The following is a 16,522-nucleotide window of genomic DNA, read 5'->3' as shown; positions in this document are numbered from 1 at the left end:
TGTGTAGCTTGCCAGGCTCTGCCATGCGGGCAGGATACTCTCGGTAGCTTGCCGGGCTCCCAGAGGGATGGAGGAATCAAACCCTCATCGGCCACGTGCAAGGAAAATGCCCTGCCCACTATGCTCTCACACCAGTCCTTGTTTTTTTTTTTTTTTTTTTTTTGCTTTTTGGGTCACACCCAGCGATGCTCAGGGGTTACTCCTGGCTTTGCACTCAGGAATTACTCCTTGCGATGCTTGGGGGACCATATGGGATGCCGGGGATCGAACCCGGGTAGGCCGCGTGCAAGGCAAACGCCCTACTCGCTGTGCTATCGCTCCGGCCCCACCAGTCCTTGTTTTATATATTTATTATTATTTGTTTGGGTGCCAGGGATCAAATTCAAGCCTCATGCAGGTGATGTACACCACTGAAGTCCATCTCTCACCTTGTACTAGAGTCTTTAGCATATTAATCAGCCACAGGTACTTAGAATTTCTTTCCTGATAGCTCCAAAGTCAAGTCACTGCTGAGTCTGCCTCTGTTGATGGCCTTTTCTGTCGACAATGACTTGCTTATATTCAGTGGCTGGGGCAGCCTTGGGATGGTGCCTTGGGTCTGTGTGAGCTGTGCCTAGCCTCTGGATAATGAGTTCTTTTCCCTTTTCTTTTTAATGTAATGTGATTGAGCCCTGGATATTGTGCACATGATGGAGATAGTATTAAAGTCCAGAGATCCGAGTGCTCCTCTTTGATTAGCTTGTTTGCAGGAGACTGGGTTAGTCTAGTCAGCAGCTGGACTTGGTATAGGCTTTGTAGTTGCTCTGGTTCTCTCTACTGACCATTTGCTTTAGCATCTTTAGTCCTTGGGTGGCAGCATGGTGCTCCTGGCAGTGCTTAGGGACCTTATGGTGCCCAGCATTCCAGCCCATTGGATTCTCTCCTGGGCACTGCAGTCTCATTTGGGAAAGGTAGCTTATTAATGTTTCTGTTCCTAAGAAAGTACTGTTTAGATTTATAAGTTTACTTGGTTGCTCCTGATAAATAGGAATAATAATGACATAGGACAGACAACAGTAGCTGGGATTTACTGAACATTTACTGTGTGGAGGGCTGTATGCTGACCAGGTGTGGTGTTGCCTGCTGGAGTACCTGCCCCTCTCCAAGGAGACAGGTAATTGGCAATTACCAATACCAGATACTGCTAGTCCCATAGCATAGCTTCTTTGTCCTCTGGTGATGCTTTATTTTGCTGTTCTGTTGTTGTTTCCCAGGCCATACCTGGTGGTGCCTAAAGGGTACTCCTGGGTCCTCGCTGGGGACCACACCATTCTGGGAATGGAACGGAACAGGTCCCCCTCCATGCAAACCATGTGCTCAGCCGTTGAGTTGTCTCTCCGGGCCCTGCTGGTGACACATTAGACTTAAGATAGATTCTCGCCAGATTTGAGCAGTCTAATTCTCACTGCGCTACAGTCTTCACATACTCAGGGAGGATGTCAGCATTCTGGAAAAGTTTCCATGTACAGTGATGCCCTTTCTAAGACCCTCATCCATAGATCCAGTACCCCCTGATTATTGAGGCAGACTCACTTGTGGGGAGAAAGCACAAGGAGGACCTTCCTGCATTCTGGCGCTGCAGCTTCTCAGCTCTCAGAGTCACCTATTTTCTCACATGTTTGCTTTCCTGATTCTTAATAGTAGACCGATGACACAGATACTGCAGTTCTTATTTTCAGAGGCAACACTGAGGATTAGATGCATTACATCATTTGCCTATTGTAGAGAGCAAGAACAAGGTTCAAACCAGACTGTTAGTAGAATGTGCTTTGCCATTCCAGCAGGTAATTACCATTCTAGAACCCAGGTACAGCCCTTCACCCCCAGACTTATTTATTTATTTTATTTATTTTTATATATATATATTTTGCTTTTTGGGTCACACCCAGCGATGCTCAGGGGTCACTCCTGGCTCTGTACTCAGGAATTACCCCTGGCTGTGCTCAGGGGACCATATGGGATGCTGGGAATCGAACCCGGGTCGGCCGTGTGCAAGGCAAATGCCCTACCCACTGTGCTATCACTCCAGCCCCCCAGACTTATTTATTTTTTATGGTTTGGGGGCCGTACCTGGTGATATTCTGGGACTACTCTCAGCTTGGTGCTTAGGGTTTGCTCCTGATGGTGCACCATTTAGTACGAGGGGTCAGACAGGCATCCTACATGCCAAATGTGTGTACGGCTGTTTGAGCCAGCTCCACAACTCCAAAATTCTGCTATTTAAAGGGTTGTAGCTATGAATGAGTGATGGTATATTTTGCATCTAACATATTTTAGCTTTAGAGAGAAATTACTGTTTTCAGATGACGTTTCTTTATCCAGAGAAATAGATGGGGAGACATTTTCTTAAGGCCTAAATTATGTCTTGTGTAATGCCATGCTCTAAGTGCTAAAGTTTTAGAAAAGGAAGTAATCAGGTTCTTCTTCTTCCTTAGTATCCACCATAGTTTTTTTGTTGTTTGTTTGCTTTTCGGCTATGCCTCCATCATGTTCTGAGGTGCTCAGGAGTCACGCAGGCAGTACTCAGGGACCCGTATGGGCTGCTGAGAATTGAACCTGGTTGGTCGCATGCAAGGCAGCTGTAACCCTTCTCCAGCCCAGTATCCACCTTAGCTTTCTTTTAAGTCTGAAAATTGTGTGAGGAATCAGTGTTTACCAAGGGTGGGTCATAGCAGCCCCTCCAGCAGGGGGTGCTGGAACAGTCTAGAGGTCTCTGGTACAATTGGAGGACACTTAAATATTCTTTTTAGTTGAATCGTAGCGAATTACAGAAAAGTTATTCATGATTGAATTTCAAGTGAACAATGTTCCAACACCAGTTTCTTTACCAGTGTCCACTTCCCCCCACCAGTGTTCCTCAGTTTCCCTTTTCTCCGTAACCCAACCAGCCTACCTCTGTGGTAGACAATATTTTCTTTTCTTTTTTCTTTTTTGGGTCACACCCAACGATGCACAGGGGTTACTCCTGGCTCTGCACTCAGAAATCACTCCTGGCAGTGCTCGGGGGACCATATGGGATGCTGAGAATTGAACCTGGGTCAGCAGCGTGTAAGGCAAATGCTCTACCCGCTGTGCTATCGCTCCAGCCCCTGACACTATTTTCTTTTTCCTTCCCCACCCTATGCCCCTTTTTTTTTAGGCCGTATGGCTTGATAGGATGTCATGATTGTCACTTTATCTCCTTTCAGCTCCCAGTCCTGGTTCAGAGTGACCACTTCCCTCTCTCATTGTCCTATGGCCCATTCCTTGACCTATTCCCTCCCCCATCATAGCAGGCTTCCTACTAAGGACCAGTTCTCCTGCTCTTCACTTCCTTTTTTTTTTTTTTTGCTGAAAGAAGGCAGATTTCAAGAGCTGCTGAGATTTCTTTTTCTGAAAAGTGGGTTGTAGGCCAAATACATTTGTGAATCTTTGGGCTAAATTAATGCCTGGGTTATTTTGTTAAGTAGAAATTAGAAAATACTGTAGGCCTTATAGTCTCAGAGTCAGACCTTGTAGGCAGAGCTCTTCCAAAACTGATGGAAGCTGATCCCTCTGTTCAGTTATCATTTCAATATTTGGCAGCAGGAAGGTGTGGATAAAGTAAGGCAGCAGGTGACTACGAGGAGATAACTATTATTAGTAGTTAATTTTTTTTTTCTTTTTGGGTCACACCCAGCGATGCACAGGGGGTTACTCCTGGCTCTGCACTCGGGAATTACCCCTTGCAGTGCTCAGGGGACCATATGGGATGCTGGGAATCGAACCTGGGTTGGCCGCGTGCAAGGCAAACGCCCTACCTGCTGTGCTATTGCTCCAGCCCCTATAGTTAATTCTTGAGTGTGACTTGTTTTGGAGATCTATGAGGTTAGTTAGAATTTTGCATTAGGTGCCAGGGAGGGTAAGTTCTTGTGAGAAAATGTATGGGTTCATCACCAGTATTAGGATGCTACTCAGACACCTGAACTTTAGTAATGGTGGAGCATTGGTGTTCTATTTACATTTCAAAACTAGTGTTTAATAATATAGAGAGATTCTGATAAAAGAGCATTAGTGTTTTATGGCTTTTTTTTTTTTTTTTTGCTTTTTGGGTCACACCCGGCGATGCACAGGGGTTACTCCTGGCTCCACACTCAGGAATTACTCCTGGCGGTGCTCAGGGAACCATATGGGATGCTGGGATTCGAACCCGGGTCGGCCGCATGCAAGGCAAACGCCCTACCCGCTGTGCTATCACTCTAGCCCCTTATGGCATTTCTTAACCTCAAATGATTTAATGGAAGGCATTCCTTCAAAACAACTAAATTGGAATTAATTACCAGTCTTGAGTGACAGTTAAGAGAATTTTCAAGTTATTTAAATATCCTTATGGTTTTCTTTTTTCAAGCTTCCAGTTGAAGACCTGAGTAATTTAACATCCCATTCATTGTCCGTGGCACATTCTTCTCTCGTACCTGAATCTATGGAAGACATTCTCTCGAAAGGTTTCACTTCATTAGAAATGGAGGAAGAAAGAATCGAAACTGCACAGCAGGTGAATGGCAGGCTTGTTGCTGAAGATATTTGTTCATTTTCACAGGTCTCAAAAAAGCTAATAAAAAAAAGTCCTAATTAAAAATATTGTTAGCATAAAATATTTTTGGAACATTATATGTGTTTCCAGGCCTCAATCAAACCTGGAACTTCCCACACACAGGGTCCATGCTCTTCTGCTGAGCCACATCCAATCCACTGACACCTCCCCCTGCCCCCCGCATTCTAGACATTCTTGATTTTTTGTTTGTCATGACTGTTTCTTAAGTGTTTTAATTAATTTGGGGGCTTTCTAGGTGGTGCTCAGGGACCTTGTGGAGATAGGGTTGGAACTCATGTCCACATACACTCTGGCCCTTCGAACTGTCTCTCTAGTTTCATAAGTGTTTTCTATTGCCCAATTGTATTTTCAATACAGATAAAGATACGTTGTTCTAAATTTGAAGTGATAGAGTATTATGCTTATTAAGGTTTTCCTTTTTTGAATTCCTTTTCCACCCGTGCTCATAGCTACACGCAGACTGACTGCATTCTACTTGTTGCTAAATAATTTCTTTTGCAAAAGGCCAAATAGTCCTTTCAGACCATTTTTGGAGTTGTCTTTCAGTAATTTGGTATGTGTAATCTTTCCCCCTCTTCCTGACCTCTTATGAGTTAGAGCGGGGACAGCTGCAGCTCACACAGCACCCAAGCTGCTTGCGTAGCGGTTTGGAGCGGCAGAGCTGGGAGGGTGCTGGAGAGCGGCTCTGGCTCTCGAGTCAGGTGGGGCTGGAGCTGAAGGTTGCCTCCAGCCTTACACCTTTGGGAGCAGAGGACTTCCCTTCTCCTTAGCTTCCCGGGGAGTCAGATAATAATGAAATGCCTATTCCTGAGGATTTTTGGGAGAATTAAATCAGCTGGTACATGCAAATGCAGGCACAGTTAATGCTTAGTCAGGAACAGCCAAAGTGTTTTTTTGACTTGGGAAGTTCAGTATCTTGAGAGACTAAAGCCTCCCCTTGACTTCACTTGGGAATTATAGGAGGTGATAATGCACCATATCTGTGAACTTATTTGAACTATTATACATATCTCTAATAAAAAAAACCTAACATATTGATTTATAGTTTATGTACGGCAAAACATATGTTTTAAGTACATAGCTTGAAAAGTATATATACCTGTGTAACTGCCAGTGATCAAAATATAGAATATTTTCATGTTTGCCCCCAAAATTTCCTTCACTCTCAGTGAAGGTTAACTTTCCCCCACTTTTATTTATTTATTTTAAATTTTTTAATTGTTTTTGCTTTTTGGGTCACACCCGGTGATGCACAGTGGTCACTCCTGGCTCTGCACTCAGGAATTACGCCTGGTGATGCTCAGGGGACCATATGGGATCCTGGGAATTGAACCCAGGTCGGCCGCGTGCAAGGCAAACGCCCTACCTGCTGTGCTATTGCTCCAGCTCCCCTCCCCCCACTTCTAAAATAGATATTTTTTTATGAAAGGTATGGTAGGATCAAAATTCAAACCCAGGCTTAGCTGAAGTAAAACCCATGTTCCTAAAAGCACTCATTTTTCTGAGTGTTTGTTCCTACATTTGTTTCTTGTTCGAAGGGAAGTGCATTTTAGGGGGCATTTAACTGTGCTAGGGGCCTCTTTCTGGCTTTGTGCTCAGTAGTGAACCCTGACAGTGATCAGGGGACCATATGTGATGCTGGGCATTGCACATGTGTCCATTGCAACCTATGTGGGAGGCAAGTGCCCAACCCTCTGTACTGTCTTTCTGGCCCTAGTTCCCACATTTCTTATTAGATAGCATTTGTATTGGTACTTACCCAAAGCCCCGTGCTTCCTGTTCAGATGTGGCAACCTAGAAAGTAGTTATTAGCCTCTTAGGAAACCTTTACTACCTAGATATTTTAGATTTTTGATGTTGTTTTTTTGTTTTGGGGCCATACCCGGCAGTACTCAAGGGTTACTCCTGACTCTGCTCAGCGACCACTCCTTGTGGGCTGGGGGTACCTCTTGGGATGGAACGTGGGTCAGCCCACTGTACTATATCTCCAGCCCCTATTTTAACTTTAAAACTTTTTTGAGGGGTGGATTTGTTTTTTGGAACACAGCCAGCAGTACGCAAGGACCACTCCCAGTTCTTTGCTCATACCAGGGATCTAACTTCGACCTCCTGAATGCAGTTGTACACTCAGCCATTTGAGGTGTCTATCTGGCCCTACTACTTTCCTTCCTGTGGGGCAGTGGGGATGGTCTCCCAAGTAGTACTCAAGGGATTCCCGGAGCCTCTCCTGGCAATATGAGGCCCAGCTGTTTAGACCTGATGGTTGTGTGCTAGGGCTCAGTGATTAGGGGTTCCGTAGGGCCGCCAGTGCTATGGGGCACCAGGGCTACACCTGGCAGTGCTTTGGTGCCCTTGGTGTGAGAAATTGAACTTGGGGCCATGTTCATGTGGTCTACCACTTTCAGCTATCTCTCTGGCCGCACTTTTTTGTTTTGTTTGGGGGGCCACACCCAGCATTGCTCAGGGCTTACTCCTGGCTCTGCACTCAGAAGCTTGGGGGACCGACCATATGGGGTGCTGGGAGTTGTCCATGTGCAAGGCAAGTGCCCTTCCCACTGTACTATCTCTGGCCCCAATCTGGTCCCACTTCGATACTCTTCTTTAATCTTGAACACGGTCAGTGTTTTAAATATCCTTTACTTTTCCTAGGATATAGATATTTAATATGAAAATTATTGTGTGTGGACTTTAAAACCAATTATTAATGCCTAAATTTATTAACTATATAATTCTGTTTGTTTCCCCAGTTTTTCTCATGGTTTGCAAAACTGCAAACTCAAATGGATCAGGATGAAGAAACTAAATATAGGTATGTGGGTCTTGCATATGTTGATTGTCCTAATTTTTAGGTCTTAGTCATCTGAAGCATTTTATAATATGTCTTTAATTAAAATGAAGGTGCAAAGAAAAATTCCACGAAGTTTTCTTGAAGTATAGTGAGAAAGAATTAGGGTAATTATAATTGGTTTGAAGGTTGTATGATTACATTATGAATAATAGGTTAAGAGGGGTACACATTGATTTTTAGATCTTTCTAGAAAGGCTTATATTCAAATAGGCATTTAGAGGAACTCTAAGCGGCATTTATTGCCTTTCTTTAGGAGAGACCCAAGAGACTTCCTATGTGGCTTTCTGGATTAGGTGTTATAAATTAGGTAGTTATGTGTATAGCATGGGGGAAATGATGATATGTAATTTTTAGATGATTTGGGGACTGTGGGTTGCACTAAGTGACTACTGACTACTATTGTTAGGCTCTCTGTTTGCCTCTAATGAAGATCCCATTTATTCTTCATAGAAGCTCTGTAAGAAATGTTTTTTTATTTTGTATATAAATAAGCAAACTGAGACACTTGGTAATTTGTCTACTGGTATGGAGGTTTTGGCAGAGTTGAGGCTTGGACACATGTTTTCTAAGTCTAGAATTCTTTCTTTGATGATAAGGCCAATTCTCAAAGGTAGAAGTGAAGTGACCTGAGCAGTTGACCTATTTGAGGCTTTGGAATGAGCTTTGTGTTCAGGCTTTGAAAGTTGAGCCAGTGATTTATTGTCTTACATGTGAAGTGCCAGTTCTTAGCTTCAAGTCAGATTCCTTTTGCTGCTCATAGTTTTAGTGGTTTTCAATGGTAAGTATAGAGAGAGTTGTGGCATAACTTTTCGTATGTTTCTGAATATCTTCACTTCAGTGAATTGGTCAGACTTTCCTCCTGAATTTAAGCATTTGGGGAAAAGTGAGACTTTGTTATTGATTGACTGTGCTTACCGGGGGAAAATATTATTGCCAATCCCCTTTTGATTCTGTTTTTTAGACAGATGAGGGATTACTTGTCTGGGTTTCAGGAGCAGTGTGATGCTATATTGAATGATGTAAACAGTGCTCTTCAGCATCTGGAATCATTGCAGAAACAGTATCTTTTTGTGTCCAATAAGACAGGAACCCTACATGAAGCCTGTGAACAGCTCCTCAAAGAACAGGTAATTTGGAGGAGGAAAAAGGGCCAGTGGTTCTCTCTCCCTACCCTGCCATCATCTCCGGCCTCTCTGTCCATCCATCCACTTATCCATCCATCCATCCTGGTCCCAAGGGTCTAACCCAGGACCTCACACAGACGGAGAGTGGTGCATGCTTTCTAGCCCTTAGATGCATCTCAAGGCCCAGTGATTATTTTTAATATTTTATTTGCAAGCAGGTAAACATGATGTGATTCTAATTTCCTTAATTTTTCTATTTATATTTACCATTCTTCCGTATGAGGTTTTGTGTTTAACATTATTGCATTGTCAGTCTGCTCTTATTCTAAATAAGTGAATGTGGGCAGAGAAAAAGACCATCTTTGCTCTGTGTTGAGCTGTTGAGTGCATAAGTTTCATATTCTGACTGCTCTTTGTTGACACTTCTCAAACGAGCGTAGTGATTGCAGTATGGGGAACATCTGTGGAAAGATGAACTTTATCTAGGTTGTCCTTAAAATTGTATGTTGGGGCTGGAGAGATAGCACAGCGGGTAGGGCGTTTGCCTTGCACGCGGCCGACCTGGGTTCAAATCCCAGCATCCCATATGGTCCCCTGAGCACAGCCAGGGGTGATTCCTGAGTGCAGAGCCAGGAGTAACCCCTGTGCATCGCCAGGTGTGACCCAAAAACCAAAAAAAAAAAAAAAAATTGTATGTTTTATATAAATACAAATATTCTACATTTAAGTCATTATCTTAGTTTATCCCAAGGGCATATGTAATTTGTTGTAATAATCTGCTTATTATAACTGTGATTGTAGAAGTCTTTGAATGTTATTCAAAATTCCTGTGTCAAATATGCATCTATTTAATTTAATTTTGGAACTGGAGTGTTGCATTTATGTCCTTATAGTAACTGACTTTTTTTCTCCTTTTAAAAAAAATGCAAGTCGGAACTTGTTGATCTGGCTGAAAATATTCAACAAAAGCTTTCCTATTTTAATGAATTGGAAACTATTAACACAGTAAGCATTTTTTTTTACTTTTCATGAAATTAGTGACTACTTCTTGCTTCCCTTTCTGAGTATAATCTTTAATTTTATAAATAAGCTTTATAAAAAGTTTAATTTTAATACATAGGCTTTAGTTGTAATTTTTAAAATGTATTACTGTCACTAAAATATCTTTTTGGGTTACCTCTTACTGTATTTTATTTATACATTGAAGAAAATTATGAGAAATACTTAATATTAAATCTTGCTTTGGTTGTGTTATAATGGTTATCAGAACATTAAAATTTTTATGTTTAGTTTGAGGAAAATGCAGTCTATATAAAAAATAATTGTATTCCAAAGTAATAATCTCAATAAAGACTGTGACTGAAATATATTTCTAGGTGTTTCTGGCTCATTAAGAAGTAAATACGAGGGGCTGGAGCACAGCGGGTAGGGCATTTGCCTTGCACGAGGCTGACCTGGGTTCGATTCCCAACATCCCATATGGTCCCTTGAGCACCGCCAGGGGTAATTCCTGAGTGCAGAGCCAGGAGTGACCCCTGTGCATTGCTGGGTGTGACCCCCCCAAAAAAAGAAGTAAATACGGGACTGGAGTGATAGCACAGCGAGTAGGGCATTTACCTTGCACTCGGCAGACCTGGATTTGATTCCCAGCATCCCATATGGTCCCCCGAGCACTGCCGGGAGTAAACCCTGAATGTATGAGCCAGGAGTAACCACCCCTGTGCATCGACGGGTGTGACCCAAAAAGCTAAAAAAAAAAGCAAATACATATAAATCATGTTATTATGATGACCAAGTCCATTATAATAGCTCACCAAAGAAAAGTAAAACTAGTAACCAGTTAACAGTGGAATGCAGTGAGAAATTATATAATGTCCAGTCTTTGTATAGTAATATAAGAAATAATAGGGTGGTTTTACTAATACTTCACATATGTTACTTGCATTTATATACTTATCGTATATTTAATTTTATTTAATATAGTATATTTAAGTATACTTAAAATTATATATACTTATAGTATATATAATTTTATGCTTTTATATATTCATAGAAGTTTTCATATTTATGTATTGTGTTGGTTATGCTTATAAAGTAGCATGTGTACTTGTGTTTGCTTATGTTGTTGCATGTTTGTTACATTTTACTTTGATATCTGTGATTGACAATCTTTTAATTTGAGAAAATTGCCAGTATTTAAAGAGTAAAGTTTATATATATTGTAAAGTACTAGAAAATATGAAGTTTAGGTACTTGATGTATTGGTTTAATGTTGTATTTGGGAGTAGTAGAATTTCTGCTAAATTGTGAAGCGTTAAATTGTGTTAAATTTTGCTCATTAGAAAAAGTGAATGAGTTGAGTCAGTATTCTTCTTTATTTGTCCTTATTTAAAAACACTTGTTTTTCAGCTAATTAGAGAGAGAAAACAGAAGGGAATGCCTTGCCACAGTGGCAGGGTGGGGTGGGGGGGAGATGGGATTGGGGAGGGTGGGAGGGACACTGGGTTTACGGGTGGTGGAGAACGGGCACTGGTGAAGGGATGGGTTCCAAACTTTGTATGAGGGAAGTATAAGCACAAAAGTGTATAAATCTGTAACTGTACCCTCACGGTGATTCTCTAATTAAAAATAAATAAATTTAAAAAAAAAAAAAACACTTGTTTTTAAATAAATGATGTTCTGTGGATTAGGCACTTGACTTATGTGTAGCTGACCGGGGTTCGATCCCTGACACACCCATATGATCCTGCTGAGCACTGCTAGAAGTGATCTCTGAGCCCAGAGCCAGGAGTAAGTCCTGAGCATTCCACCCAAATAAAATAAAAATAAGAATAAACAATATAAATAAAATATAAAAAAATAAACAAAATTTTTATAGGTGCCTAATCCAAGTGATGCCAGGGATGTGGGCTCACTCTTGGCAGAACTAGGGTGGCACTGGCTGCTAGGAGCCATATGGTGCTTGCTGGGGACTAAACTCAGGACTTTGCACATGCTAAGCATGTGCTCTGCCACTTGAGCCATATACTCTGTCCCCATCCTTTGTTGTTATTATACATGGGCTACATTTGGGGATATTTTGGTAACTCTTACAATGTAAAGACTTTATTGTATTGTGTTATCCTAAAGAGTAGTATACTAATCCTAACACGTTTTTTACTCTCATCTATATATTTTCTTGTAAATTAAGGTTAATTTTTGTTTGTTTATTTAAAGAAATTGAACTCTCCTACATTGTCTGTGAATAGTGAAGGATTTATACCTATGCTGGCCAAGTTAGATGATTGTATATCTTATATCTCATCTCACGTAAGTCATAGTTTTTCTGTATATTTTAAACATCCTTATATTAATTCTTGTGCTGTAAATATGACTTCTGCTTTTAAGAAATGCGGGAAAAAAAAACCCTGTATAAATTCTTAGTAATTGTCAGCAGTGATGTAAAAACTGTTTTGAGCTTTTGAGGCAACTCCTGGAGTTGACAGAGACACTGGCAGGCACAGATTTATCCTACGTGGAAGGATGAATGACATGTGGGTTGTTGACCTCCTGTGGTGCTAACACATTTCTGGAGGCAGGCGTGGTTATTGGGTAGAAATGAAAGGAGCAGCCTTTGATTTAATCAGTGTCTTGATTTTCCTTAAGGATCAATAGGTCTGGGGCCAGAGCTATAGTACAGTGGATAGGGTGTTTCCCTTGCACGCTGCCAACCTGGTTTCGATCTCCAGCATCTCATAAAGTGCCCCGAGTACTACCAGGAGTAATTCTTGAGTGCAGAGCCTGGAGTAATTCTTGGCATCGCCAGATGTGGCCCCCAAACAGAAACAAAACAAAAAGATCAGTAGGTCTGTTTATTTTCCCCCAACTTAATTTTTCCCCTCCCTTTGTGTTAATCATAATAACTTTTTTGGGGTGGGGGTTGTCACACTTGGTGATGTTCAGGGGTTAGTCCAGGTTCTGCACTCAGGAAGCACTCCTGGTGGTGTTCATGGGACCATATGGGACTCTGGGGATCGAACCCAGGTTGGCCACGTGCATCGCAAATACCCCACCCTCTACTATCACACAGGCCCCTAGTCATACTATTTCTGAAGTCTGAGAGAGGATACTGAAAATATATTTTGCTAAAAACTTAAATATTTATTCAGTGCCTGCTCTGTGCCAAGCATGGGGTATAGACAGTAACTGAGGCAGGTCACTATTCATTTTCATGGAGCTTATTGTCTATGTAAGGTATTCTCTGGAACTTTTTGGTAACTTTACATAAAGGACATGTTGGCTTTTATTAGTTTGTTTCCTCTTTGTAAATCTTTCTTTTTCCTTTACAGCCAAATTTTAAAGATTATCCTGTCTATTTAATGAAGTTTAAGCAATGTCTTTCTAAAGCTTTGCATCTAATGAAGACATACACTGTGAACACACTACAGAACCTCACAAATCAGTTATTAAAAAGGGTGAGTTAGCTAATGTGGTGTGGGTTTAAAAAATATATCTTCCATAGTCCTAGTTTAAATCAATTTTTAAAAACTTACAAATTTCCTTTATATATATTTATTAAGTATATGCATGAAAGTTTTATTTTTAATAGAAAAAAAATGTTCATATCTTCTGAGTCATCAGTTTTATTTTAAAAAATGTCACAGCAGGAACAGTATTGTTACATGATAAGTAATAAGACTCCAGTTATTTGTCTAAAAATATTTACTTGTTTTTCAAATGCAAAGATTGGAAGGGAATACACCAAAATAATAAAAGTGGTCTGAAGGTTGGGGTATTATATGATGGGTAGTTTCATTTTCTGTACTTAATATATTTTTATTAACTATAGCACTGTAGCACTGTTGTCCTGTTGTTCATTGATTTGCTCGAGCGGGCGCCGGTAACGTCTCCATTGTGAGACTTGCTGTTATTGTTTTTGGCATATCAGATACGCCATGGGGTAGCTTGCCAGGCTCTGCTGTGCGGGTGGGATACTCTCGGTCGCTTGCCAGGCTCTCTGAGAGGGACAGAAGAATCGAACCTGGGTCGACCGAGTGCAAGACAAACATCCTACCTGCCCTCCTACCTGCTGTGCTATCGCTCCAGTCCATTTTTATTAAGTTCATCCTAATTGGTGCACCTTCTCTTATGAACTATGCAATAACAACAAAGGAATGGGCAAAATTTCTGCTCTGTGGGAGCTTTATATTTAGGGGAAAGAGTGAAGAAGGAAACAAAGTAATCAGTACTTTTTGTTTTTTTAACTTTTTGGGTCACACCTGGCGATGCACAGGGGTTATTCCTGGTTCTGCACTCAGAAATTACTCCAGTGCTCAGGGGACCATATAGGATGCTGGGAATCGAACCCGGGTTGGCTGCATGCAAGGCAAGCGCCCTCCCCGCTCCAGCCCCAATTTGTTTGATTTTAATAGATATTAGGTAGAACATTAGGGTGTTAGCTTCGAAAACAAGAGTAGTGCTAGTTCAGATGATCATTGGGCATTTTTCTTCGAGCATGCTCCTTTCCTAGGAATTCAAAGCCATATTTATTTAAAATGTTGATGCTGTGATTTACAAAGTTCTTTTCTTTCTTTCTTTCTTTCTTTCTTTCTTTCTTTCTTTCTTTCTTTCTTTCTTTCTTTCTTTCTTTCTTTCTTTCTTTCTTTCTTTTTCTCTCTCTCTCTCTCCCTCCCTCCCTCCCTCCCTCCCTCCCTCCCTCCCTCCCTCCCTCTCTCTCTCTCTCTCTCTCTCTTTCTTTCTTTCTTTCTTTCTTTCTTTCTTTCTTTCTTTCTTTCTTTCTTTCTTTCTTTCTTTCTTTCTTTCTTTCTCTTTGGCTTTTTGGGTCACACCTGGTGATGCACAGGGGTTACTCCTGGCTCTGCACTCAGGAATTACTCCTGGCAGTGCTCAGGGGACATATGGAATGCTGGGAATCTAACCCGGGTCAGCCGAGTGCAAGGCAAACATCCTGCCTTCTGTACTATCACTCCAGCCCCTACAAAGTTCTTCTTAATGCAGTTGTTTCAAGCATTCAGTATCCCAACTCCAGTCTTACCACCAGTGTGACCTTCGCTCCACCATTGTCCATTTTCCCATCCACCCTCCAAGCCTTCCCCTTTGGCAGGCACAAAATAATTTATTTTATATTGCTTGTAATAACAAAATGGTAAATGGAATTATTGAAAAATAGTTTAATAAAAGAAAATTTGTGAAATTGTTATATTTCACAATGGGGTTATTAAAGTCATTGTGTGAGTGTTTGTATAAAGCCATAAAGTTTTTGGATTCTATCTTAGTTTCTGAAGATTATGAATTATTTTCTTGTGCTTTCAATTCAGAGCCACTGATTTGGGGGAACATTTTGCTATTCACATTGCGCTTAATTGATAGAATATCTGGATTATATAATTTATTAGTTTAAAAAACTGGTACCTAATAAATACTAGTACCTACTGTATGTTACGCTTATACTTCCTGTATACTTTTAAAGTGTTTCACTTTTGCATTGTCCAAAATCTCTATATGTATTGCATTCAACGTAGTTTTTCTCAGCCAGGTGCCATACGACTCCTACTGGGCTCTTAGAATATTTCAAGTGGGTCACAGGTGAAAATTGTTACAAATGGCACCCCATGACATGAGACTAGGGTGTCAAATCATTGGACAAAGTTTTGGGGATACAGGAAGGGAACAGGTTGGAGATTTACACAGCCAGGAAAAGGTTGAGAACATGTATGTGTGCACTGAATTATAGATTAAAAATTTATTCAGTGTCCTCAGTAAGTGTCCAACTATAAGTCTGAATTCAGTTTGTTTACTGTTAAAGTTTTTATAGGACAGAGTAGAAATTAAATACAAAGAGGAAGGAAAAAGTTCCACCTAATTAGTTTTCATTTGTGGCTGTATTTATATTAACATCCCTGAGATTTTTCTCTCAAAGCTTTTGTGGGGATATGAAATGTTGCATTTTCTGAATAATTAGTTGTTTGCTAATTACCATCTTTTGTTTTGTTAGGATCCTTCATCTGTACCGAATGCGGACAATGCCTTCACTCTATTTTATGTGAAATTCAGAGCTGCTGCCCCCAAAGTTAGAGTGAGTCTGTTGACATAAATAAGATCTTGCTATGAAATTTATTGATATAGGCATTTTTAAATACTTCTGCCAACCAATGGGAAATCAATTAAAAAAGGAAAATTATTTAAAAAGTAAAAAGAAAAACATAAAAATGAGATATTCTTGGGTTTCACATTGTGAAAGAAAATTTATTTAGGTTTTTGAACCACATCTGGTGATGCTAAGGGGTTACTCTTGGCTCTGCATTCAGGAATCACCCCTGGCAGTGCTCAGGGGACCATATATGGTGCCAGGGATTGAACCTGGGTCAGTCACATGTAAGACAAGTGTCTTATCCACTATACTGTTATTCCAGCCCCTGCACTGATTTTTTGAACAAATGTTCTAAAATAATAACTGATTGCCTTTTAGTTTTACTGTTGATTTAGAGTTTTATTTTGTGACATATCAGCAGTGTTCAGAGCTTAGTCCTGGCTTTATGTTCAGAGATTACTCTTGGCAGTGCCGGGGGTCAAACCAGGATCGGCAGCATGCAAGGCAAGCACCTTACACGCTGGCCTTGTACTAGCTTTCGTACTCGTGCTATGTTCTGTTTTGAGGCCACCTTTGGCTGTATTCAGGGCTTACTCCTGGCTCTGCTGTCAGGGACCACTCCAGGCAGACTTGGGGGACCATATCTGGTGCTGGAGATCGAACCGGGGTCAGCCATTTGCAAGGCAAGTGCTCTACCTGCTATACTGTGTCTCTGACTCCCATCTTACAATAAATGTTTAGTAGTTTTTGTTTGTTCTATTTTTTGTTTGGGGCCAGAGCCAAGCGGTGCTCAGAAATTGGTCCCAGCTCTGTGCTCAGGGATCACTGCTGATGGGCTCAGGAGACCA

At 41.0% G+C, this 16,522-nt stretch overlaps 1 protein-coding gene across 1 annotated transcript in view; it reads left to right on the top strand.

Annotated features, from left to right (window-relative positions):
* COG3 (component of oligomeric golgi complex 3) overlaps window positions 1-16,522 on the top strand; it is a 64,485-nt gene that overhangs the window by 10,080 nt on the left and 37,883 nt on the right. Inside the window, exons 2-8 of the mRNA XM_004604579.2 lie at window positions 4,406-4,552; window positions 7,360-7,421; window positions 8,422-8,587; window positions 9,515-9,589; window positions 11,801-11,893; window positions 12,913-13,038; window positions 15,579-15,659. Of these exons, the coding sequence (XP_004604636.1) occupies window positions 4,406-4,552; window positions 7,360-7,421; window positions 8,422-8,587; window positions 9,515-9,589; window positions 11,801-11,893; window positions 12,913-13,038; window positions 15,579-15,659 (750 nt within the window). The remainder of the gene's footprint in view (window positions 1-4,405; window positions 4,553-7,359; window positions 7,422-8,421; window positions 8,588-9,514; window positions 9,590-11,800; window positions 11,894-12,912; window positions 13,039-15,578; window positions 15,660-16,522) is intronic.

Source organism: Sorex araneus, chromosome 1 (assembly GCF_027595985.1).
Source record: "Sorex araneus isolate mSorAra2 chromosome 1, mSorAra2.pri, whole genome shotgun sequence".
Classification (NCBI taxonomy): domain Eukaryota; kingdom Metazoa; phylum Chordata; class Mammalia; order Eulipotyphla; family Soricidae; genus Sorex; species Sorex araneus.
Note: the sequence above shows the minus strand (reverse complement) of the source record. Positions and strands in the feature narration are given on the sequence as shown.